The 27394-nt window shown below is 36.6% G+C and overlaps 1 protein-coding gene across 2 annotated transcripts in view; it reads left to right on the plus strand.

Annotated features, from left to right (window-relative positions):
• smg (smaug) overlaps window positions 1-27394 on the plus strand; it is a 65706-nt gene that overhangs the window by 11687 nt on the left and 26625 nt on the right. For both annotated transcript variants that reach the window (XM_065224623.1, XM_065224624.1), the window contains exon 2: window positions 24559-25719. In XM_065224623.1, coding sequence (XP_065080695.1) covers window positions 24842-25719 — 878 coding nt within the window. In that variant the 5' untranslated portion in view covers window positions 24559-24841. The remainder of the gene's footprint in view (window positions 1-24558; window positions 25720-27394) is intronic.

The raw sequence follows: 27394 nt of genomic DNA on the forward strand, positions 1-27394 counted from the left end.
ATTTTTATTAAAATATGATTTTTGATCATTTGCGTTTCGACGAATTCCGGATTAATTATTATTTTTAATAATCTAAACCAGAATGATTTGCAAAATTTCGTACTTCGTAATTTCGCTAAGCTATTTTTCGGATTTATAAAGCTATGAGATGCTTTGATGATAATTCTTATTTGCAAGATGCAAGTAGAGAAGGTAAAGTTTAAATATAACACACAACCTAATAATTTAGCTTTCAGAGGATCACAATAGCGATTAGCTGTAACGATGAGCAATCGTGATGAGCGAGCAGTCAGCGATCATAAAATCACTAGTTGTAACCTTCTGAAAGCAAAATCTACATATTTTGTATTTCAACAACAAACTTCACCACCTCTTCTTGCTTCTTACAAATAAAAATTATCATTATAGGTTACCTCATAGTTTCATAATTACAAAAAATAGCATTTTAGCTGTAATGAGCATTTACAAGCTTGATTTTGAATTTAGTTTTGTTTAAAACCGAGGTCCTTTGATAGTTATCGGATCTTGGATCTTGAAACAGCTTAATTAAGATCTTGGAGTATGAAAAAAAAAAACATTCAAGGCCCAGAGTAAAACATACACACTTAAACAGAGACCGTGAGTTCGGTAAAAAAATACCGTCTTAGATCGGTAATGCTAAAAATTACAGATAATTCGACAATTAAAGAGAGACCAGAGTTAAAAATAAAAAAAAAATTACAGATGTTTCGGAATTTTCTTGCTTTATTGCTGCAAAATGTAAATGAAAGGATTTTGTTTTTTTTTTCTGTCGGTCCAAGTTCCATTCCCGTTGGCGACGATGTGAAAACAACATTTGGAATCTTCTTCCAATGCTTCCTTGTTTTCAGTTTAGCGCCGAATCTTTCCGACAAAAACTTAAGTTTTCAGATCGTCGCCAACGGTTTTGTTCATTGGTGGTACAATTTGCAACACTAACTAATTGATCACGACTGCAGCCAAATTTTTGCATAAGTTGCAGTGACCGCCACCTTGAAAAAATATTAAAGCAAATTACAGTTGAGTCGGTGACCTTTTTAAAAAATTACAGATCTCTCGGTAATTTTCGATTTGCATATAGTCCTCAAAATTACAGTTCTCCGGTAAAGTCGACTACAAATCAATCAATGCACATCGGTAAACGTTACCGATCGTTCGGTAAATTTGACAGCTAATTTTGCTGATCCAGTTTACAGATTTTTCGGTAATGTTCTCGATTACCGAAAACATTACCGATCGTTCAGCTGTTGAGAATTCAGTAAATGAATTACCGAAGTCGGTAATTTTTTCTAAGTGGGTACTTTCAAATCAAAATCCCGGATTTAAAAAACAATATCACAGGTTTTGAAATATTAATAAGATTCCAGACATAGCAAAATCTCGAGAGCAATTTCAAAGATTTTCGAACATGTAAATAATTTCAATATCTCAAATTAAGAAGAATATTCGATATCCTCAATTTTCCATTTTTTTTATGATCCTGGACTTCGAAAAAATATCATAATCTCTGAGCTTCTAGACCAGTGGTGCGCATCCAATGGCCCGCGGGTCACATGCGGCCCGCCGAGTGAGTTTGTCCGGCCCACATAATGCTTCCAGTCTGTGGAATGTATGAAACTTTTATCAAGTTAAGGTTCCATTGGATTTCATATAAGAGGTTTTATGGAACTTCTTCTTTTTCATTCTCCGAAATATTTTCTGGATCTCTTCCAAATTTGTTTTTAAATTTCTCTCGATTTATTTATCGAATTTCCGTTATAATTTGTATCACAATTTCTTTAAAATTTTGCTTAAATTCATTTACAATTATTTTTTTAATTTCTGTTGGTATCTCACCAAAACTTCCATACACTATCCTCAGATGTTGTGAGTTTAATCTTTCATGGAATTTAACTGAAAACTACTGCCAAAAAAAAAAGACTAAAAAGGCTGCAGTTGGTAACCCTCAAAAAAAAAAGGAATGTCCGTGAAAGTTTGGTAGACAAATTTACAATACATTTTCATCCAATAAAATAGTTATTAAGTCAGGAATCAACAGTTTGGGTTCACCCCACTGTTGTTTTACTTTGTACAACGGCGCGAGTAACCAAAGGTTAAATTTTTAAAATTTGTGAAGTTTGAAATCTTAAAAAAATTTCTTTTAAGGTATAAGAATTTCATAATTTATTCTCTCAAAAACGCTCAAAAAAAAAATCCTTCTGAATAATAATAATAACAATATGTGATACTAGATGATTTCGAAGCCGTTATGTTAGTTATCCTATCCTGGAACTCCAAGGCATTCATTCAATGAAAACAATCATCCATTTCCAATAAAGCCTGCGAGGCATTTTTCAAGAGGCAAGAAATACAATCGAATAACCAAAACAAACACCCCCGGGGGTTGTAGGAAATTCATCTTCGAACTCCCATCTCACACATAACGCGCCTCTACCTAGCTCTCTCTCTCTCTGGATGAAATTTTCCAAAAGCAAAATATTGCATGGTCATTAATTTGTAATGCCAATCACTGTATCTTTCGAGCCGCGCAGTGCCCCGTAGTCCGTAGGCTCTGAAAGTCTCGAAAGGTGTTCGATTGTTTTCTTATTCGATTTTTCCATTGTCGGCATTTCGACTACGCTCTCACCACGGACTGCCGCCCTCCCTCTTCTGGCTCCCAACAACAGCAGCGAACGGATCGAACTTTTTGGGGGAAAACGAGAGAATGAGGTGAGCGTGCTTTTTCGATTCGGAAAAGGTGAAAATGGAAGCACACGGACGGTGGTAACTGTTTTTGTTTTTCTCCTTTCTTGTTGCCCGAGATGCCGAGTCGTAGGTTCGTCGGAGAAACATATGGAGAGACTTGTCTCTTTTCTTTTCTCTTTCTTTTTCGGGTGAAATATGGATTGGGTCTATTAATGCACATTGAACAACGAACGAATTTACGACGGGGGTGGAGTAGTAAGGAACATGAGGACATGCAAGAAAATGAAGAAAATACTCGAAAAAAAAATCAGGTCAAATCGAAGAGGCCAACGAATTACCTATTTGATACTGATACGGGAACGTAGTCAATGCAAAACCGATGAAGTCTTGATTTCGGCAGTGGTACGCTTGATTTGTAGATGGATCATGTTGCAGTTAGCTACTAATGAATGAAATTACTTTTGCGCATTTCACATTGTTTCTTCTAAGAGTGGCAGCTTTAATGAAGCAATTAAAACATATGCTAAACACCTTATTGCAATAACTGGTCCAGTTCTGAACATCATCCAGCAGCAGAGCAAAGGCGGTTCATTGTTTTTGTGAAGATATTTGTATATTCTCACAATGAAAAGCTTCTCCTTCAGACTACTGTTTGTACTGTTCAGCAGCACAGTAAAGATCGCCTCTGGGTGTGCTGCCTGTGCGCTAACTAAGTAGTACCTACTGCTCAATACCTATAGCTCTATACTACTGTACTGTTGATTTGAATCGCAATGATACCACAAATCCGGTAGCCACTTGATCTCTGGTGCCGACGAGAGTCGTCGGGCCGAGCTGAGCGTTGCGTTGTGTAATCGGTTTCATTCGCTCGCACGATGGACCGTATTGGACACGGCACGGTTTGCTTAGGGATTAAAGATGTAGCAATAGATTTGCCATCTTCGAGATCGGGGGCCTTATCATGGAATTCGAACGAATTGAATTTTAAATGAAAGGCATCAACATTTTGTTTCTATTGTTGGTTGATATTGAACATTTTATTAATTACACACTACCAAAAAGTCATGTAAATTTCCGTGTCCTGAGACCGACACATGCAAGCGGCCCAAATGACAAAAGAATCAGTTGAAAGAAACGAGAAAATAAATTCAATCAATCGTACTTTTCGTCGAGTTGCGTATGTTTCGGTTTGGGAACACTTAATTTTACATGACATGTTTGTTTACGTTCCATAATTTACGTCAAAGATGGATTACGTCTCGTGTAAAAATAGTTATTTTTAAGTGTGTAATTAACATCAAAATCAAAAAATCTTACCTTAACATTTAGGTTAAGGCGAAGACAACAAATCAAGAAGACTGGCAACTCTTCCATTTTCTCATACTTATTACTCAAGCGCAGCGCTATTGTATCTGTCGCTTGGATTCTGGCAAAGTTGTCAGTCTTCTTGATATGATGTCGTCGGTTAAGGTCTGGGTGTCCTTTGCTGTTCACAGAAGTCGTAAGCCACAGAACATAAGCGGCGCCGGTGGTTTAGTGGTAAGCGTGATTACCTCTCACCCCAGCAGGCCTGGGTTCAATCCCAATCCAATCAGTCGGCGCCGCCGGGATGCTCTGAGGCATAACATCTCTGATCACGAAGGGAAGTAAAGCCGTTGGCATGGCTGGTAGCGAGTCAGTTTTTAGTGACTTGGTTACTTTTTTCAAGCCAGTCACTAAAAAGTCTCTTTTTTTTAAGGACAAGTCACTAAAGTCACTTTTTCTTGTAATAAGTCACTATTTTAAACTTTTTTAAACGTGAATTTATTTCAAGATTGATCATTCTTCTGAATAGGCCTACATTTTGTTCTATTTTTTGAACAATTCGAAGTTGACGACCTTGCATACCTTGCTATCAAATCCATTAAATGTTGAAGTTGAACACTTACTTCATTTTAGTAAGTCTAAGATCACAAAATGTTTAATGTCTTGACGTTTGTACTAACAAAGACGAGAAAACTTTAATGAAGTTCTATTGATCTCAGAAAAGCTAGATCTAGAGATCTTTGGGGAATTCCGGAGATCTTAAGGGGAAGTCCCCGAAACTTTAGCCCAGACTATTGAATTGGTTCAAAAATCTATAAGCGTGTGTTTAGACAAATTCAGGATAGTTCCATGATGTGCTGAAATAAAATCGAGAACCCATAAGATGTTCCGAAAGATTCAGTACAGATACCTTCAAAAAATTAATGAAAACTTCAGAAATATCAGGAACTTCACAGAAATTCAGAACATTCCAGGGAAGCTTAAAGGTGTTAACAAGAATTCCATTTAATTTAAAGCAGAACCGAGATCTTCATTAGAGTTGAGAGTTTTAGGTAAGCTCCGAGAACATCAAGACAGATAAGAGAATTAAAGGGCAGTTCAAAAAATTTCAAGGAAATTGCAGAAACCGGAATTTCCGGAAACTTCGGTTTGCTCAGCGAAAATTTATGGAACGCATTAAAAATTATATGAACATCCGGAAAATGTGGCAGTATTTCAAGGGTGTTATATCATGGATATTTCAAGATCAGCCGAGAACTTTTAGCAAGCACCGCAGGGCTGATAGCGGGTCACTTTTTAGTGACTTTGTCACTTTTTTTAAGGTGGTCACTTCAAAGTCTCTATTTTCGTCAAAAAGTCACTAAAGTCACTTTTTTTAAAGCAAAGGAGGCGCTCAATAAAGAACGCAAAATATTTTTCTTAAAAAAAATAATGTTTTTTCAACCATAAAATCATTTTCAGTGCACCTATGTATAGCACTCAGCTTTGTTTAGAAATATCGGTCAATTCTTTTTCGCTTTGACAGGTTAAATGTTGACTGAAGTTCACTTCTATTCGGGTCTACGAAATATGGCGCACAGGTTGATAGATCCTTATGGGGATTTTCTGTGGAGTGAATGAATACGAATGATTCACACAAGGAGTAAAGAGTTCTAGCATATGAAGATGAGTGAGAATAATGTTATTCTTACTCTTTCTGGCGAAAAATTCGCCCAGACATACCGTCGAACAATGAGGTGTCCGCTTTCTTTTATTCGCAAGTTGGCAGATCTCAGGTTGGCATTTTCTATGCTGTAATTTGTGAGTTAAAGTGCTAAAATTTGTGAATTGTGATTGAATAAATGATGTTGTAATTATTGTATGCCATTAGTGAGTCGAGGTAAGTTAATAAAATAAAATTCCGCAGTGAAAACAACGACAATAGAAATTTCATAAAACATAACCCCACCTAGTGCGTTTTTTTATTGTGCATTTCTCACCCAACTAAACTACTTTTTCGGTAGCTTTCCAAATGGTGGAAATGGTCGTAAAACTGCGCTTTTGCATTGCATCGGCTTGAGGTGTTCGGCGCACTTTTTCCACAAACGAAGTGACAGACGACTAACTGGCGAAGAAATCCATTAAAATAATGTGGTTCACTGTAATAGAATTTTCTTGGAAGCTTGTGCCATCATCCACCAGATGGGTTAGTTTTTTTGTTTTGATTTGAACAAAATTGATTTTGTGTACAATGATTCTTTGACAGTGTGCAAAGAGTGTATCATTTTGTCATTTTTTTTATGCATTTCAGTTTTGAGTAGAGTGAAAGAGATAGAACCAAAACATTCTAATACATTTGGTGAAAATGCTAGTACAATCCAGTAGTAGTGTTGCCATGTGTTACAATCCAGTAGTAGTGGTGTTGCCATGTGGTACACTGAAAAATTGAAATAGCAGGTTAGTCACCAAAGTTTTCGAGCCGCTCCGTCTGTCACTTCGTTTGTGCTTTTTCCTTGCCTCGTAAGGAATACGCTAAAGTGACAAGACGTCCCGGATTCGCCTTCCTGTCCCGCATTACCAAATGTCCTGCAAAACGTCCCACATTATCAAGTGTCCCGGAAATTGCCTAGCGTTCGAAATGTTGCTTTTGGTTTTTCGTTAGTGTATTTTTGGTTGTTTTCGATTCCATCATTTCTACGGGCTTCTTCAACGTAGTCCTAAATTTTCGGTTTATTTAGAACTATAAAAAAACACAACACCGGTGTTGTAAATTTTGGTTTATGCTAGATATATTGTGCATTATTTTGAACCTGGTATATGCTGAAAAATCCTTTGAAGTACTTGAAGGTACTATGACGTTTTGAGAACTTCTCTAAAATGCTGGGATATTCTTGTGAGATTTTTCGTATTCTCTACAATTCTGGGAGATTATTTTGATTTTTAGCAGCTTTGGAGAAGCTTGGTGATCTTATATTAAGTATTTGGACTATAACTAGAACTTCAATCCGAAAAACAAAATTGATGTGCAACGAAACTATCTGAAGTTCTGGGAAATAATTTAAATTTCTTTGAACTTTTCCTGAATTCTCACATTTTCTAAAGGAGCATTCTTCTAGCGTAGCATTTTTTAATAATTCAAGACCCCCTACCCCTTCGTCCTTAAAATCAATAAACTTCTCTGAAGCTCAAAGAGCTTTTTGAATTTCTGACATATTCTGCCAAGTTCCTCAAACTTCCTTGATGTTCTGCGATATTGAATGAAAAACTATAACCCTCTCTTTAGTTAGTTTGGTCTTGACATATTTTGTTCTTTGGAATTCTTTGAGATTAAGGGAGCTTTTTTATATGCTTTGAACATTATTGAAATTATAAAAAATTTCCAAAGGATTAAAAAAAAGTTTAGACTTCTTCGAAATGCTGGCAGATTCTAAAAGTTGTTTAATTTTTTTAGAAGCTGGGAGAAATTCTCTCAATATATAAAGTTGTCTGAAATTCTTAAACTTTCTCTGATGTTCTAGGATCTTCTATGAAACTTTTAAGCTTCTTTAAAATTCTGTAAAATTTATTAGTTTTTAGGACTTCTCTGAAATTTGAGGAAAATCTTTAAAATTTTCAAAATTTACCTGATGTTCTTTAAAACTTTCTGAAAACTTATGATCTTCTCTTAAGGCTTTGAGTTAAGATAACATGCTGGAGGATTCTCAATAAACCCTTCAAATTGCTCTTAACTTTTGAGATTTTTTTAAAACTATATATCGTTGAAATTAACTGACGCAAGGTTCTTAAATAATTTTGAAGTTCTCCCAATGATCTTCTCTGAACTTCATTAATATCTATGGAACTTCTTGAAGTGATGAGTACTTCTATAAAGTTCTGAGGGCTTCCCTCTAAAATTGTCGTGTACTCCATGTTTCGTTGAAGTGAATTACTGAAGTCTAAGAAATAAAAACATTTATAAAGCTATTAAATAATTTTAATAAATTAATCTCACATAATGAAGGATAATTCATCTTCTCAGTGAGAAAAATATAAGTGAGTTTATATAGTAATATAACTGGTTAAGTATAACTAAACTGTTTTGTTTTTTTGAGAAAAACTAATTGTTGCACCAAAATAAAATATCTTTAGAATACGGGGATGTTGTTGTACGGTAGCAACACCTACTTGAGTTAAGAGAAGAATCAGAAATATGTAAAAAAAAAAGTGAGGTGCACGAAAAGACCTGTTTTCGTTTCAATAGTTTGAGTCCATATCAATAGTTTTTATGTGTTTTTTATGTGAAGTGGCTATGTTCAACCTTTTTCGTGTATAAAATCAATGATTCCATGGAGCATTGTTGAATAACGAGGCGATTTGTGAATCGATGATTTTTGTGTGTTTAATTGTGTGTCCAAATTTTTTCAATTTTTAGAAAATTATACAAATTTTCATCCAAGCTTTAAAAGAATTGATAAATTAGGCATTTTTTTAACAGGATGATATTTGCTACCGTCGGCAGGTAAAGTATGCCTTTTTGGTGTACGAAATAAACCCTAAACAATGGAAACCAATTAATATCATTGATATGTAGCTGCCATAAACTAATCAAGCCTCTTCCATGATTCTACAGGGCGAAGAAAGTCGTCCACTCATTTCGATACATTGCTTGGGGGAATCTCTTCGCTAATCAACACTTTCGAGGTCCGATGTCAGATTAACTGTGAAAAAATGGCTGTTGTGTTTTGTATTCACATGGAATAGTAACTATCGGGCAAAAAACATTGGAAAGGAAACATTTTTTGAACATAAATTGATGCTTCTATAAGTGCAAAAATTTGTGCGTTTTCTTTTCATCAAAAACGCTTTTTAAAAGCACTAATTCGGTTGGTTTTCAATGTAAACCTGAAGAACATCTATCAAACAATGTTTTAACATCAAAATTTTCATTCACATTTCACTTCGAACTCAAGTGCATTTTTACGAGCTTTTTTCGCAAACACATTTTCATTCGAGAAAACTCAATGTTTCGCTTAGTAGAAAATTACTATGACATGAAAATCTGACTCTACGAACTTCACACTTTCACCCCGTATCATCATATAAACATTACTTTAATAAAATACGCGTGAAAATGCTTGTCGAAATGTTGACAAAAACATACCATTTTTGTTTACGTTTTTCTAATCGTCCCCGACCCGTCAACTGATAGTGCCCCTTCCCTATAAGTAAGCCAAAGACATCGAGACGATGCAACGCAAAAGCGCAGTTTTATGGCTATTTCCGCTCTTTTGAAAGTCAGCGAGATTGTTCAGTAGGGTGGGCAATGCGCAATATTTAATTTGCTGAATTTTCTTTGGGAACCAGAATCATCTTTCTTTCAAAGACTGGATGTTCTCGTTAATTGTATTAAAAAAATATATAATTTGAGGTCATATTCAATTAATAAGCTAAGATTCTAAACGAATTGAATTAATTTTGTTTTGTTTTTTAACAGTTCGAGTATCAACTGTCGCGTTTCCCTGTGCTTAAAGATGGGAAAATGTTGTTTCCGTGTTGTTTGGTTAAAGCAAGTGGATTCCAGTGGATGCACGGTATCGGATTGGGACAAGAAACATTCAGAAACGGAAGTGTTCTGCTAAATCTGTAGAAAATCATTTTCGATTACGAAAGGATTCCAGGCCATCGATCAACATGCGAGGTCCGCAAAACATAGAGATGCATGGATCGCTCAACACGGTGCTAACCAAATGCATCTAACCGTAGAGCAAGAAGCGGGGTCCTCTGGAATAGTTCCGAACAAAAAACTTCAATTATTCAGCGAGAAGCATAAGATAAGGTTGAATCACATTAAATTCAACCCAGAAATAGACATTCATTTTACATTTTTTTTTGCAAAAAATGTTAATTAAAACAAGCGGTTCACTATGGGATGCTGAAAGGGTTTTAATTTGGAACATCTGACTATATGTTAGATTTTGCTGTGCTTCCGTAATTGGTAATTTTCCGTTTGATTTAATCAATATTTTTCATAAAATAGATACTAAAGAGTTGTGAAAGGAAATGGATTTTACCGGATAATCGCTCCAGTTTTTCTGACCAATTACAATAATACCAATAGTGCACTAAACGAAGCGGTCAAATTTAATAAGAGGCGTAATGCATTAGGAGATGCCATTAGATAACGAATAGTATTGCGAACTCAAAGCTGACAAAAATTCATATGGGACTGATGTGCAGCCCTGCCTGTAAGAAAACTGACAACATATAAGTGCTTGTATACAATACCAACCCAGGGTCACAGTCTCGCCATTCAACGCTCAAAGCTTGAGGGTATTTGTTCAAATGAAATACTATATGGATGCGCATGAAAGCTAGTAGAATTGCCAGTCTTCTTGGTACGTTGTGTTCCATCGAACAGCTGAAATTTAGATGTGTTTTCCTGCAGATGAAGACGGACTATATAGGTTGTACCATACAATAGCGATTGTTTTTATTAACGATAATTATAATGAATTTTCATAGCATAATGTTTAAAATGTAACACACATTTTGGGCAACAGGTTTACTGAAAAAAGGATTTATCTTGAAAATTGAACAAAATGAAAGAGTAGCCAGCAGCAGGCTAGTGCAAAAATCAATCACTCATGTCTGTTTACAACAGATACCGATCATACAAGAACAAATACTACTAATATTGACAAAATGCTTAAAATCTTCTTATACATTTTTAAATTGGAGCTCAATAAGTTCTACTTGGGTCTCCTTTTTTGGTCACTTTTTGTGCCTTAAAAGTCACTTAATGGTCACTTTTTTACTCATTTTAGTCACTAAAATCACTATTTTTGGATATATTTCGTGCTATCAGCCCTGAAGCACCGATACTTTCAAGAAATCTCAGAGAACTTCTATGAAATTTTGATATTTTTAGATTGTTTCATTATATATACAGTGAAGTTCCGAGTACTTCGAGAGCGATCAGATAACATCAGAAAAATCACATTAATGAAAGGAAATTTTCAGCGACCTACAAGGAGTTCCTTAGAATTATTGAATATACCAAGAATTCAATGATTGATCCGAAAACTTAAGAAGCCTCAGGGAATTATAACTATGTATCAGAAAATTTACTGGAATATTTGATCAATTTAGAGAAATTAAGCTAAGCATAGAAAACTTCTGGGATGTCCAGGCTTTCCAGGGAAAATTAGTGTTTTCAGGCAAAGTTACATGAGCGTTTATAATCTTTATAAAACTTCAAGAAAATTGTAGAAGTTAATGGCAATTAAATCAATTCCAGTAAAATGGTGGGTTCTTTAAAAAAAATACTCAGATATTCATGGCAGTCTAGAGAATTTTAAGGAAATTGAGAAATATTTTGGGCAGTTTTAAAAACATCAGGAAACTCTAGACTATTGAAGAAGTTATGAACTAGTTTCGATAATTTGAACTTTAGACAAATCTTGAGAAATTCAGGGAAAATCATATAACTATATTAATTATTTCGCTGTGGAAGCTTAAAGAAGTTCCTGAATTTTCAGAACAACTTCGAAAACTTCACAGAAGTACAGAGATCTTCAGAAACATTTCGAGAACTTCATAAATGTCCATGGAACTTAAGGGATCATCCGAGAACTTCAGAAACTCTTATGGAAATTTCGGCCCCCTCCCTAAGTTTAGTTAAGCTCCAAAACAAAGGGAATTTCAGGGGAGTTCAGTTCCATTAGTTTCACAAAATTAGCGGGAAAATTGAAGAAGTTCCCAGATTTTCAGAGAACTTTAGAGATGTTGAGTAAATTATTGAGGTTTTCACATAAGTCCAGAAGTTCACGCAAGCTTTTTTAGAACAGTTGGTAGTACACCAAGCTTCATGAGAACTGCAAACACTTACGAGAAGTTTCGAGAACTTCAAGAAAGACATCGATCTCGCTAATAAAGCTCTAAACAAAACAAAAACTTCAAGAGAGAACAGATATCCTCAGAGCAAAGATATTCCAGAGCAGAGAAATTACATATATTTTAAAAAAGTTTCGAGAAATTCAGCGATTTGTTAACACTTTAGAGAAGATTCATGATCGATAGGAAAATTGTGGAGTCTTTAGAAAGTCCGAAAAAGTTTAGAGAAGTTAAAAATATGATGTAGTTTATCAAACTACAAAAGAACTTCAAGGCAGTTCAATTAGCTTCAGGAATATTTTGGGAACTTTCAAGTAGTTCTGAAGACCGCAGAATAGTCCATTCCATATTCAACGGAGATTTCTCATGAAAATTTACGTGGAGTTTCCTATCTTAGGCATGAGGTCTAAAATTCCTCAGAACTGTTGAACAGAGTGCAGTTGATGTTTTTCTCATAGATTTTTTCCCAGAACTCCCGTGGAATGAGGTCCTTAGAAATTATGATAAATTCCATGAGCAAAACTGTGCAAGGAATTTGACTTCAGATTTTTGAAAATTTCAAATGTCAAAAATGTATTTGTTGCTGAAGATTAATCCATTCTGAATCTATAAAGTTCAATGTGTGAATGAAAATAACTAGGAATATCAAATTCTTAGTAAGAAAATTATTAAATTCCCTGAGACTTTCAGGTATTTTCAGGTCAAATAAAATTCCATGAGAATTCCCGGATTTTAGTCATAAGCTTTCTATTGAATCTATCGCTTTAAAGGTTCCTATCGTACATATTTAAGTGTTCATGAGATTCTAACTGAATAAGTCTAAAACATCAAACTTTTATTTGGTATGCCATCAGAACGACTAATTTTGTTTACCTTTGATCACTTTTTAGTCACTTTTTTACAACTATAAGTCACTATTTGGTCACTTATTTCTTCAACATGGTCACCAAAATCACTATTTTTGACAGCATTGATCGCTACCAGCCCTGCTTGGTCCCCGGTTCATGTGTTGATGGGGCGATAGCCGAGCAAAGCTGGAGATCAAATTGAAATCAAAATTTGCTGTTATGATGTAACTTATTTTGAATACTCCAGTTGAACTCATTTTGGATGACTTAACGGTTAACACAGCAAAAATGAGAGCAAACTTTTACACTGTTGAATCAAATGGAAAACTAATCTTGCTTTCAATGGAATCAATTTGATTACTGATTTTGCATTCATAATGTTTAACTGAATAAGGGCATGGCGTAAATGGTTACTATCCATGCTTCTCACGCTGACAGAGTTGAGCTCAAATTTCACCCCGGGCAAGTCATGAATGACCTAAAATGTGTTAAACAAAACAAATAAACAATAATCATTAGACATAAACGACAGATGAACTTAAATTAAATTTTAAACAAGACGTTAACAGCAAAACTTCAAGTCAAGTTGCTTTCATTTAAAATGTTTTGACTGCATAATGAAAGCACAATATGATATCAGACTTATGTCGCGATAATTGAAATCAAAATGAGTTTTCATTATGATAGGAACTGCAAACTTTAGTATCGATTTGCTTTCATTTTGTTAACCGACTTTGCTCGGCTAGGTAGAGTCCAGTCGAGTCGAGGTTGAAAACTAAATTAGTTAGGCGATAACAACTGAAAACAACATGATTTCTGGAATAACAACACTTGTTTTTTTTAAGATGATATCAGGTTGTTATTTTATTTTGCTCGGAAAGCTGAGCAATGTCGAGTGAGTTTTCGTTTTGTTTTTGGACCCTGATGAAGATCCCAACTCTTGGATCAAAACGTTGACGATCATAAAACTGTAATCAGCGCTTTTTCTTAAAGACTTAAAAGCTGGAACAAAGTTACCAATTCGGGGGCCTCCCTTAGCTCAGTGGGTAAAGGCGTTGCGACAAAGCAAGACCATGCTGAAGGTGGCTAGGTTCGATTCCCGGTCCAATGTAGGAATTTTTCTGGTCGGAAAATGTTTCGACTTCCCTGGTCAACAGCGTATAATTTTGCCACACAATTATACTAATGCAAAAATGGTACATGCATCGAAAGCTCTCAATTATTAACTGTGGAATTACATCTAGAACACTAACTTGAGAGCACGCAATAAGCTTGAAATGCGAAGATGATGAAGAAGAAGAAGTTACAAATTCATCACTTCAGCCGAATACCCCTAGTAATAGAACTGGACACCGAACGTCATCCACTTACATTGTAGGACCTGTTTTCGGACCATTATCATTGGAACCGGCTTTGAATAACAAACATGACTAAATGGCCCTGAAATAGATAGTTATCACGTTTGATACACCCTGCGAAAATCAATGCATGAAGCCAATCCAACTACTTATTTTGAACGATATATTAGGTAATGAAACACCTGTTTGTCCAAACAACCAACACCAAATCGAAATTAGCCCAACAGCAATCTAAATTTCGTAGATTTCATCTACGATCCGTATCTTTGTGAAACTCGATTAAATCCGTACAACTACGGCAATTTTCGACTTCTCCTGCTGACGAGTCAAAACGAACTTTGTTTTTCTTCTTTTCGCAGGCTTTTTTCGTTCGTTTTTCCATTCAGCATCAGGGTCGTACTTAAGACATTTATTGCTCGTCAAATGCATACAGGGTTCAACCAACCGGTGGAAACTAACGATTTTAAATTGGCTCACTACTTGCCTATTGTCTATTGGTCCCTAGTCATTCTAGTCGAAATTCTAGTACTACACTATGTTTGTTTTGATTCGCTATGAAAGTTTGACAGATAAAATGAGGGGTTTATGGATTTTCCTATGTTTCGACGGGTGCATCGACTAGCTTGGGACCGAAGATAGTACCAGAGCTGAGCCAAAAAATAGAGCACGTTTCTTCGGGACCTTCTGGTCTTAGAGTTACCTATATGGCTAAACTTCATAGGTTTGTTCGATTTTATAAAAAAATAAAAATGAATCTTTTAAAACCTCTTGACGTATTTCTTTCGACCCTCCTCCACATATTCTCTACATCCTCTAAAGAACAAATTTACTTCCAACTGAGCATCTTAAAGATTGACCATCATATCTCTTCTAAGCAGCTTTTAAAACAACATTAAAGAACTCAGGGTGGCCAGTAGACTGATGCAAAATTTGACTTTTTCGCTCCACAGTGCTCAAATCGGGTCTTGATTAGCCTCCCAAAGTAACAACTCATTTGGTTAGAATCAGACTTCGCACAAGCTATTTGAAGTTTACATGTAAATTACTATGGGAAATCTCAACTTTTTGTTCATTGCCTTCTAGTCTTTTCCATATTGAGCTGCGAAACAGTTCGATAGCTATTCTTATAGAAAATTTTCTTAGCTACAACTTTGCTGAAGATCGTTTATATGTAAAATGAGACAGGAAAAAGTTATTAATTATTTAAGAGATTGGTAAACTTATGATATGATCAAGCAGCTGCTCTGTAGGCAACACTGTATTTTGCAGTGTGACACAGTAGCCATGATTTTTGTGTCCTATTCAACGCCCCAGAAACACCAATGTTGCCTGCTGAGCAGTTTATTGAGCATGATCATAAGACAGCAGCGCATTGAACGATTGATAACTTTCGATCCTTGCATTTAATCAAAAAGTAGTCTTCAGCAAAGTTGTAAAGTTTCCTATAAGTACAATTGAAAGTTTTTGATGCAGACCGATATGGTGAATTATTAGATAGACATGAACAAAATTTTTGGTTTTACCATAGTAATTCCCATACAAACTTCAAATGGTTTGTGCCATCTCAGTTTCTCACCAAATGGGATAAAATTTTGAGAGGTTAGTCAGAATCCGATTTGGAAGTTACCCAGGAAAACCAGGAAATTCAACAGGAGAACCTGGAAAAATCAATGAACATTAACGCTAGCGTTTTAGAATCAACTAGAGAAACAGAGCAAGTTTTTCACCAAAAAAATACTTGCTCTTGTTGCTGCATATTTTCCATCTGTTATTCATATGTGTTTTGGATTTAATTACTCATGATAACTACCCGCATAAATGCGAACCATAGCATGACCTTACCAAAAATGGTTAAACATTGTTTATAATCCCTGCTAAACTTTAACTGAAATGGTTATGGAACTTTACATGAACGTTTGTGTGATAAAGTTGTAACCGTATGCATTATGGTTTTTTGGAAGTGAAGCTTACAAATAATGGGTTGTTAAGACCCATTACTAAGCCAAATTCTTGATTTCTCCTCACATTTTTAGGAAAAGAATTGTGTTGGAACCATTTTATTTATAATTTGAGAACTTTAATGGTAATGGTTATGGTAGTCGGTAAGGTTCATAGATGGTTTTGTAACATCGATCAACTTTTTATGTGGAATATATCACGAATTGGTTGCCTGTAAATGACAGATTACCAATTCGCGATATATTTCACGTAAAGCTGACCGATAATTCAAAACCATGAATGGACCTTACTGGCTACCATAACCATTACCATTAAAGTTCTCAAACCATAAGTAACAAGGTAAAAATATATTCCTCTCTCCGAGAATGAATGGAGAAAACAACTATTTTGAATGGTAATGGTTCTTAACAACCCATTACTTGTAAGGTTCACTTCCAAAAAAACATTATGCATAAGGTTAAAACTTCAAGCAAAAAGCATGATTGACCGCCCACGGTTGCTGCTCTGTTATTACCAGATCAGCTGCAATTACACAGAGAACCAACAGATGATGTTTGGGACTAACATTCATCCTCAATGTGTAAGAACTGGAGATCTAATATTTAGCAATACCAGTGCCGGCCGTGTCCGAATGCAGGTCAACTAGGGAATGGGAAGGAATGTGTTGACGTGGTACTCGCTGTGAAGGAAACCGAGAAATCCTCTGCGCTTCCACGAAAAATCACTGGGATGTTGGATGTGGGGAAAGGTTGCACGCACACGCAGGGATCGTTTTTTGGTAGAGCGATTATAATACACAAACACACGCACACACGTGTGCGCACTCATCCAATTTCTATTTTTAGATCAGGACCCACACTGTGGTAAGTGATGCGATCGGTGTTAAAAAAGAATTCGTTTTCATTAAAATCTAGTGGGTATAGAATAAGGCAAAGTGAAAAATTGCAAGGAAGGGGACGGGCCTGGGATTGAACTCCCGACCTTCTGCTCAGTAAGCAGAAACGGTAACCACTGAGCTACCGAGCTATACATAAGGTTAAAACTTCATCACAAAAACGTTCATGTAAAGTTCCATAACCATTTCAGTTAAAGTTTAGCAGAGATTATAAACCATGTTTAACCATTTTCGGTAAGGCCAAGTAATGATTTGCGTTTATGCGGGTATCCACGATGTCGCACATTGGGCACAAAAATGTATAAACTAAATCTTAACTAAAAAAAATATCCTGAAACTTTCAAAGGTTGGAAATCAATATCACCGTGGAATTCTTTTCAGTTTACCCATGGCATTAATCCCAGAATTACCTTGGATTTCTGCACAGAATTATCATGCAATTTTTCTTCACGAATCTACTAGTGAAACAGAGCAAGTTTTTCACCAAAAAAATACTTGCTCTTGTTGCTACATATTTTCCATCTGTTATTCATATGTGTTTTGGATTTAATTACTCATGATAACTACCCGCATAAATGCGAACCATAGCCATGTCCTTACCAAACATGGTTAAACATTGTTTATAATCCCTGCTAAACTTTAACTGAAATGGTTATGGAACATTACGTGAACATTTGTGTGATAAAGTTTTAACCGTATGCATTATGGTTTTTTGGAAGTGAATCTTACAAATAATGGATTGTTAAGAACCATTACTAATCCAAATTCTTGATTTCTCCATACAGTTTTGCGAAAAGAATTGTATTGGAACCATTTTATTTATAATTTGAGATCTTTAATGGCAATGGTTATGGTAGTCGGTAAGGTTCATAGATGGTTTTGTAACATCGATCAACTTTATGTGAAATATATCACGAATTGGTTGCCTGTAAATGACAGATTACCAATTCGCGATTCCACGTATAGCTGACCGATAATTCAAAACCATGAATGGACCTTACTGGCTACCATAACCTTTACCATTAAAGTTCTCAAACCATAAGTAACAAGGTAAAAATATATTCCTCTCTCCGAGAATGAATGGAGAAAGCAACTATTTTGAATTGTAATGGTTCTTAACAAGCCATTACTTGTAAGGTTCACTTCCAAAAAAACATTATACATAAGGTTAAAACTTCAAGCAAAAAGCATGATTGACCGCCCACGGTTGCTGCTCTGTTATTACCAGATCAGCTGCAATTACACAGAGAACCAACAGATGATGTTTGGGACTAACATTAATCCTCAATGTGTAAGTGTAAGAACTGGAGATCAAATATTTAGCAATACCAGCGCCTGCAGTGTCCGAATGCAGGTCAACTAGGGAATGGGAAGGAATGTCTCGGTGTTAAAGAAGAATTTGTTTTCATTAAAATCTAGTGGGTATAGAATAAGGCAAAGTGAAAAATTGCAAGGAAAGGGACGGGCCTGGGATTGAACTCCCGGACCTTCTGCTCAGTAAGCAGACACGGTAACCACTGAGCTACCGAGCTATACATAAGGTTAAAACTTCATCACAAAAACGTTCATGTAAAGTTCCATAACCATTTCAGTTAAAGTTTAGCAGAGATTATAAACCATGTTTAACCATTTTCGATAAGGCGATGATTCGCGTTTATGCGGGTATTCACGATGTCGCACATTGGGCACAAAAATGTACAAACTAAATCTTAACTAAAAATAATATCCGGGAGCTTTCAAAGGTTGGAAATCAATATCACCGTGGAATTCTTTTCAGTTTTCCCATGGCATTAATCCCAGAATTGCCTTGGATTTCTGCACAGGATTATCATGCAAATTTTCTTTACGTTAGTTCTTCTAATAATATTCTTGGAATCTTGTTTAGAAACCTTTGAAACTATCCTGTGAACTCGATTACGTTTAAAATCTTTTCAATATTTTCTTTGCACTCTAGTCAAATATTTCTCGCCTGTTTCGTACTACATACGGCTGTCAGTTCCGAGTCTATGTGAATTTCCTTGGTAGAATGTTCCGTTATATTTTAGCATCTGACTATTTTGCTGCTTGCCTGAGTTAATGAATTTGCCCATAATTGCATGCGCTCTTATTCACTCAAAACATGTTGAAATGTAGTTGAAGATGCTAATTTCAAATTACAGACTGTAGTGGTAATTTTTATACGATAGATGGAGTAAATGAAAGTGTAGAGTTGATAGTTCCGTTAGAGTACGGCAGCGTGAAAATTGCATACAGATAGTAGAATAGCGAGCTAGGACAACTTTTTAAGGAAGGTACAAATCGGTTTTTTCATCTCTCTTTACCAAACTCCCCTTTTGGAGAGGGATGGTGAGAGGTGTTAACAAAACCTTCTATACATCATTTTGCGGAATGCTGTTGATGAAAAAAGTTAGAGGCAAATGAATGTAAATGAATGTATGAAATGAATGCAAATGATTTACCATGCCTGGTCAAAGTATGTTGAAATGATTTTCCTGTAAAACACATAGTTTTGCAATTGTTTGCACAAATTTCATAGATACAGTAAACATAATAATTTTAAGTAAGTGAAAGTCACAATACCTGCTGATTCTACTTAAAAACAGTTAAGGATCGCTCATTTCTTCTCCAATTTATATGAATTTAATAACTTAAAAATTAGTATTTTTAAGAAGTTATACGGTAATATGTATTAATACATTTATTCAGAATAATCCAACATTAAGATGTTGAAAAATAGTCTAGGAAAGTTTTCAAGCTTTAGATATTTTTTTAAAAAAACCAGAATTTAGAAAAATCTTTTTAGCCCGGTAGCTTTAGTGTTTAGCATGGTTACGGGCTACGGGTATTATCAGCCTAGCCCCTCATTGCAGCCTATCAAGTAAATCACTAATTTATTAAGCAATTATACAGAATAGTAATGAAAAACTAATATCACATCTGCTGAGAAATTGTAATCCGTAAATGAATTGCCTATTTTTGGGACAAATTTAGTACGTTTATTGCTCTTTTTCAAAGAAAAAGGTTAGTGATTTTTTTTTTTAATTTTCAATTTCTAGGCGTCATGATCTTGCCGTATTATTGCACTAATGAAAATCTACACTGCGGTGGTCATCGAAAAACCTGATAATCTCATGAATTGAAAGGACTTACCTTTTTGTTACATGGTAGATGATTTAATAGACAATATCACAGTTTTCACTTGTATTGTAAATTCAGAAGATTTAACGTAAATTGCGCTTTAAGAAATACAAAACAGCCAGTGTACTAATGTAAACAATAATTGCAGTGGTACCTAAATTGAATGAAATTTTGGTATTTGATACAAGCTAACTAACAATTGCTAAAATGCACTGTAGGAAGTGATCCAATGTTTGGCTAATTAACTGAAATATCATTCTGTTCATAGGTTTTGGGGAGAAACACCATTTCACAATACGTTTCTGATGAACTGATTTTTTAAATTCATTAATGAACTTTTACAGTTACCTACCCGCTGAGAGAATTAACAACAATATTATCAGTTATCAGAAATATTTCAGAGAAATTTAAAGGTTTTTACTGGAATTATATTTATTTCCGAGCAGAACAGAGTTCTTCAATACAACTAATAGCTTTGTGGAAGCTTCGAGAACATCAAGAAAGATCAGAGAATCAAAGGGCAGTTCAAATTATTTCAAGGAAATTGTAAATCCTGTATTGAAGTTTCGAGTACCTCAGGGAATTTCCGGAAACTCAGCAAAGCTCCAAGAGAATTTCTGGAACGTATTTTAAGGGTGCTATGTCATAGAGATTTCAAGAACTTTAAAAAATACGAAAATTTAGCTAAGTTGATAAGAGAACATCAACAAAGTACCATTAATTAAAGAAAAATGTGCAAGCAGCGATATCTTCAAAAAATTCCAGAGAACTCCTAATAAATTTAGATATTTTTAGATAGTTTCATGATATTCACCACTGGCAAAAAGAGATGAAAACCGAACCCTTCCTTCAAATAACAACTGAAGTGCGGTAAAAAATCGGTAGAACTGTTTCAAACACACCGTTGGTACTTGAGCGGGTCGGTTTTCATCTCTTTTTGCCAGTGGTGGCGTGGGGGGGGGGGGGACACCCCTCACCATTCCTCTCCAAAGGGATAGTTTGGTAAAGAGAGAACCGATTGGTACCTTCCTTAAAAGTTGTCCTAGCTCGCTATTCTAATATCTATATGCAATCTTCACACTGCCGTACTCTAACGGAACTATCAACTTTATGCTTTCATCTACTCCATCTATCGTATAAAAATTACCACTACAGTCTGTTATTTGAAAATAGCATCTTCAACTATAATTTTCAAGTTTTGTGTGCTAAAAGTTCACCCAAAGTTACAATATTTTTCAAAATTAACTCTGAAGAATCGTGACTGATTTTCTCAGAATTGGGTTGGACAAATTTTAAAATAAAAGTAGTAGTAGAACACTTATGCTATACCATTCATATCATTCAAATAACCTTTGGAGATCGAAAATTGAACGTAAAATGAGAGATCATTGAACAAAACATATTTGCATGGTTTTTTTTGGGGTGTCCTTAAACTTATGATCGGTAGTGTATATTAATTATTTCGTTCTAATTCCATGAAAATTGCGGGAGCACAAAAGTTCCTGAAATTTAGAAAAACTTCGAAAACTTTACAGAAGGACAGTGTGAAAACGGCGCCGGTGGTGTAGTGGTAAGCGTGATTACATCTCACCCCAGCAGGCCTGGGTTCAATCCCAGTCGGCGCCGCCGGGATGTTCTGAGGCATAACATCTCTGATCACGCCTTCCTTCGGATGGGAAGTAAAGCCGTTGGTCCCCGGTTCATGAGTTGATGGGTCGATAGGTAGGGTCCAGGTGTGGGAGCTGCCTTCCTGGCTCAGCACGGAAAACAAGATCGACGGAAAAAACAAACCAAAGGAAAAAAAAGAAGGACAGTGATCTTCAGAAACATTCCGAGAACTTCTTAGAAATCAATGGAGCTTAAGAGGAAATCCGCAAACTTTTTTATAAACATTTGCAAAATTCGGGGGTATCCAAAAAAATGGAAGAATCTCAGAGGGAGGTCAGCTCCATTAGTTTCAGAAAATTAGTGGGAAATTTTAAGCAGTTCCCAGATTTTCTGATAACTTCAGAGACGTCAAAAAGTTAATTGAGGTCTTCGCATACGTTCAGAAGTTCACTGAAGCTTAAACATTTTTAGGGCCGTTCAATTAAATTCAGTGCTTGTACTGCAAGCTGCATGAGAACTGCAAAAACTTTAGAGAAGTTTTGAGAATTTCAGAAAAGAATACAGAACCTCAGAGCAGTTCCGTTAACATGAGAGAAGTTACATAAATTTTAAAGAAGTTTAGAGAACTTCAGTGAATTGTTAAACCTTTAAACGATCGTTAGAAAAATTGAGGAAACTTTAGAAAGTCCTATAAAGTTCAGGGAAGTTTAAGAATTTGATGAGAAGTATTGTGGGCATCAGGCTAGCTTCTCAAACTACAAAAGAACTTCAAGGCAGTTTCATTAACTTAAGGAAAAATTTGGGAACATTCAAGTAGTTCTGAAGCCCTCAGAATAGTCCATTCCATATCCAACGGAGATTTCCATTCCTCAAAATGTCGATGAAGCTATCCTCCGATTTTTTTTTAGTTTTCCTCGGAATTACCTTGAAATTTTCCACAATATGAACCCTTTGGAAAGATTCTCCGAATATTCATTGAATTAATTTCCGATTTCCTTTTGAATCTCACTGCTTTCCTTGGCATTTTACTCACATTGAAAGTCTCCTAAGAATTCATTGGCATTTCTCATTACAAATTCCTTCGATTTCTTCTCATAATTTGTTTGGCAAACTATCCTGAATTTATTTTCCAAATTTCTTTGAAGATGTCCTGGAGTTATTCTTAGATTTAATTGTAGTCCTCCTATTAGTATTTTAATACAAATTCAGAGGATTCCTTTATGAAATTATCCTCAGAATACCCTCGGAGTTTTCATTAAAATTTACTTTTAATTCAATTCAGGGTTTCTTGAAATTCTACTCAGAACTACCTTGAAAGCAGATAGCATTTGACGTTTTTCATAGTACATAATTTCAGCAATTGACTAAATTTTCAATAGCGACCAAAATATCCATTATTACCGTCCCAATGACGCGTTCATCTAGATAAAATTGATAAATAGCTGATTTTTAGCGATGGGCCCAATCTTAGATCCATAGGCCAACGTTACGTTAGAGCCATCATTTCCCCTATTTCTAAAATTTATCCCAGAATCGTACAACTTTTTGCAAGACCGAGATTTTAAATCCTAGTCGCAAGTAAAATTCCTTAATCTTTTGAAATGGAAAAATCTTGGAAAATTTTCCTCGTTCCAGAATAATGAGAATTTTTCTTAGCTGCAATCAAGAAAAGTTGGTTAGATCTCAGAGTTATGAAAAATTGTCTATTTCTATGTTCGAGATCTTTAAAATGGTTCGTTTTAACAGTTCGTCCAAGTCCGAGACTTTCCAATCCAAGATTTCGTAATAAATTTCGATGTTCATTACTTATAATAGCCAATTCGCAAACTGAATCTAAAATCAACTTAGAAAATGGTTTGGCTTAAAAAAATCGATTTTTTTTCGGTTACAAAACGAATATTTTTTAAATCTTCTTTCATGAGATTCAAAAGTTTACTTTTAATATTCAATTTATATTCACAATCTAAATAAGACTTGAAACTATCTTTTTGTTTAAAAATTTGTCGAATTTTGCACTGATTTTGGTATCATTAGTGATGGTTGGCAACCCCACTTTCCCCTATTACCTAATCCAAAACCCTAGGAAAATTACTGCCAGATCCCGACCTCTTCAAATTGCTCTCGCCCGGTTTTTAGAATAACATAGCTAGAACTCAGAGCTTGTCAGTTCGCACAATAAACACTAATCGCGTCAACAATCTTGCCAATACGCTCTTTGAAAGTTGTCCTGATAACGGTCTGCCCGGCATTATCAGTCAGTTGATTTGCAAATTACAATAACAACGAACCGCTGACAGCAAACCCCCCCCCCCCCACCCCTTGTCTGCTTGTACACACTCAATCGGGTCGGATTATTCAGTGTCATCTAATCTATAAACATGATTATCATCTGCATCACGATCATCCCATGTAAGTCGGTACCACCGTCTACGCTGTATGTGTATGTAGGTGTGCAGACTCAAATTCACGCGCGCACTAAGCCGTTTGCGAGGAACGACAGATGCTAATTTCCCTTGCACGGTGCGACATCAGTGGGGTGTTAATTGGCGAAAATGCCGAATGGAAATTTTAAAAATAATAAACTGCGTCCAACACTGCTCAGGCAGCAATAACAATTATTACACAGTGTGAAGAGAGTTCAAATTTTGTTTTGTTTGCTATTGTGTTCGTGATTTCATTTTTTTTTTACTCTGCGATGCACTCTCTTTCTGCCTGTCTTTGGTTTGAGGAAAATCGGTTATAAGACGAAGGTAGTAGTTTTCTTTTAATTTTTCTCGTGCCTCTGCGAAAATCGACCGCTGTTTATATTTGGAATGGAAAACAAAAGTTGCAATTTTCTCTCTTTGGGTATGCTCTTTTCTCAATTGTTCTCTCTTGTTTTGTATCTTTGCAGCTGGTAGTTGGCAAATTAGGCGCGAGTCAAAACATTCGAAAACATAAAACTTCACTACCAAGCCCCAAATGCTACTTTGAAGCAAGCAGTGCACGACTGCTTTAATCGATACCACGCCTCCGGTTAGGCGCAAAAAGAGCGTGTGTCACAAGTGTGACCTGACCCAACCCCGCCAAACAGCTGCCACACTCTCCGGCCGCTCGCCACACTCCGAAGGTATCCTTTGATAAAAAATAAGAACAAGTGGAACAAACAAACTAAAACCCGAACAAACACAAACGAAATGAAATTCCCCGGTGGAAATCAGTTGCTATTTTGCGAACAAGTGGGTACCGTGACATCGTTCTTCGAGCAGTGGAACGACTGCGAGCGGACGGTGGTGCTTTATGCTCTGCTGAAACGTGTCCCATTTGCCAATTTAAAGTTCCTGCAGCTATCGATCGATTACAACCTTGCCCAGAACTACAGCTCGCAAAGCAAGCTGCAGCTACTGGAAACGCATGCCAACAATGCCAACTTCCTGAACAAGCTCGTCCAGCGGTATCAGAACACCACCACCACCACCACGACAACCGGCTCGTGCTGTGTTGGGGGTGCCGCTGGGGAAACGAACGCAACAACAACTACCCTCCATAACAACAACAACAACAACAACAACAACCACAACCACACCAACAACAACAACACCAGCATTGCCAACAACAATCTAACCATTTCCGATTCGAACTACTCGGACTCGGAGAAGAAAAATTCCACCTTTGATCTGTCCTCGACCAGTTCCTCGTCCTGTTCGTCCACATCTGGGGTGTCCTGTGTGTCGTCCTCGTCCCAAACAGCTTCCTCGCTGTCGTCGTCATCGTCCTCGTCGTCATCGTCAACGACCTCGTCATCCAACGGCCAAGCGACTGCAAACAAACCACAAGAGCACAGCAAAGCCAGCAGCAAAGCCAAACCGGTCGAATCGAAGAAGGACATTCTGAACGATATGCTGACGTACCTGCCGCTGCTCAAGCCGGGCAACGACGACGTGAAGAGCGTGTACATGTCGCTGATACCGGCCGCGGTCGAGGATGCCTGCCAGCAGGCCGTGCCCACCGAACTGGTGCAGCACATACTGTCCTACCTGCTGATACATCCGGCCGTTAACAATGACGATAGAAGGTAAGCCATTCTCTGTTGTGTTGTGTGCTGTGTGCCCTAATGGCTTTGGTGTTGTTTCTGTGTGTTGTTGGTATGGGGTTGTGTTTCTTTTTGTGTTTTTGTTTTTGCATTTTAATTTTTGTTTTAAATGTCATCATCGTGTCCGTAAGCTACATGTTACATGTTTTCATCCTTTGGTTGGTTCAGGGGCACGGTGTTTCCATCTATCACTCATCCATTTTTCCGTTAGAATTACACTGAGCGATTTGCTGAAAGTTGTGGGTGGCAAGTTGAGCAAGAAATTCTGAAAAACGAGAGAAACGGTGGGTGGTTTATTTTTAAATTCCCTGGTTAATGTTGAAAGATCCAAATATCCAAGTTTTCGAGTAACTTCATTTGCAATTGTTGAGCGGTCGATTGGTAGAACGAATCAATCATTTGCTTTCTTTCTTTTAACATGGCTTTAAAAAATGTTACATTGGTATTGATCTTCTTATCATAATCTTATGGATAATCTTTTATCAGAATCTGAGCCAAAAATGGCTCACTCGCTGGTTCTAGTCTTTAATCTAACCTTTTCCGATTAGCACCCGGTGAGAACGTTTTTCATATTCTTGCAGTTTCTCGCGTGTTCCGTCATACTGCTCTCAGTTCCGAGTCTATGCGCAGCCATTTTTTTTCGTTTGGTTTGTTTTTTCCGTCGATCTTGTTTTCCGTGCTGGGCACCAATGCTACCGACGTGCCAGGAAGGCAGCTCCCACACCTGGACCCTACCTATCGACCCATCAACTCATGAACCGGGGACCAACGGCTTTACTTCCCATCCGAAGGAAGGCGTGATCAGAGATGTTATGCCTCAGAACATCCCGGCGGCGCCGACTGGGATTGAACCCAGGCCTACTGGGGTGAGAGGTAATCACGCTTACCACTACACTACCGACGCCGTTATGCGCAGCCATCTGCTTGGTAAAACACATTTTTTTTTTTCAAATGTTTGCATGTCGATCGAACCGTAAACACAATAAGTTAAAGTAGGTGGTCGATAGGTAGGGTCCAGATGTAGAATCTGCCTCCCTGGTTTCGATAGCATTGAAACTCGGCTACCTATTGACCCATCAAATCATGGGCCGGGGACCAAAGGCTTACTTCCCTTACGTGATTAGAGATTTTATTACTCAGAAAATTCCAACGGCACCGACTGGGATTGAACCCAGGTTCTGAGAAGCAGTCACGCTTACCACTACACCACCGTCGCCGTTGAAGATTCTTCTGTCACCGTCCGAAAGTTTATCCTATTTATTCCAGAAACTTCTTCCAACTTCAAGTTGAAATCTTTTCCCCTGGTAAGTTGATTAGGCTTGTTTTAACTGTCTCTGGAATTTGTTGCTAACTTGCCCTGAAAAAGTCTCCCGATTTCTTCCCTAGAATCCGTTGTGACGTCGCTTAGGAGTGTCTGTCTTCTGACTTTCTTTCGTAAAATTCTTTCGACTTCTCCAAGAAGTTATCTTTGATCTTAATCAGCTGGTTTTTTCGGCTTCCGTCTTCTCTAGGAGATCAGTTCCAGACCAAATAGCGAAAAATTAATCAAATTTTAGAGTTTACCTTTCAGAATTTCATGAAATTGGTCGCTAGGGGCAATGAACCAAGTTTGTGCTGGAATACGCCATTTTACAAAATTAGGCGTTAGTAAAAATGG

This window comes from Ochlerotatus camptorhynchus, unplaced genomic scaffold (assembly GCF_037179485.1).
Source record: "Ochlerotatus camptorhynchus isolate MF236.1 unplaced genomic scaffold, CSIRO-AGI_Acam_v1.1 ptg000213l, whole genome shotgun sequence".
Lineage (NCBI taxonomy): Eukaryota > Metazoa > Arthropoda > Insecta > Diptera > Culicidae > Ochlerotatus > Ochlerotatus camptorhynchus.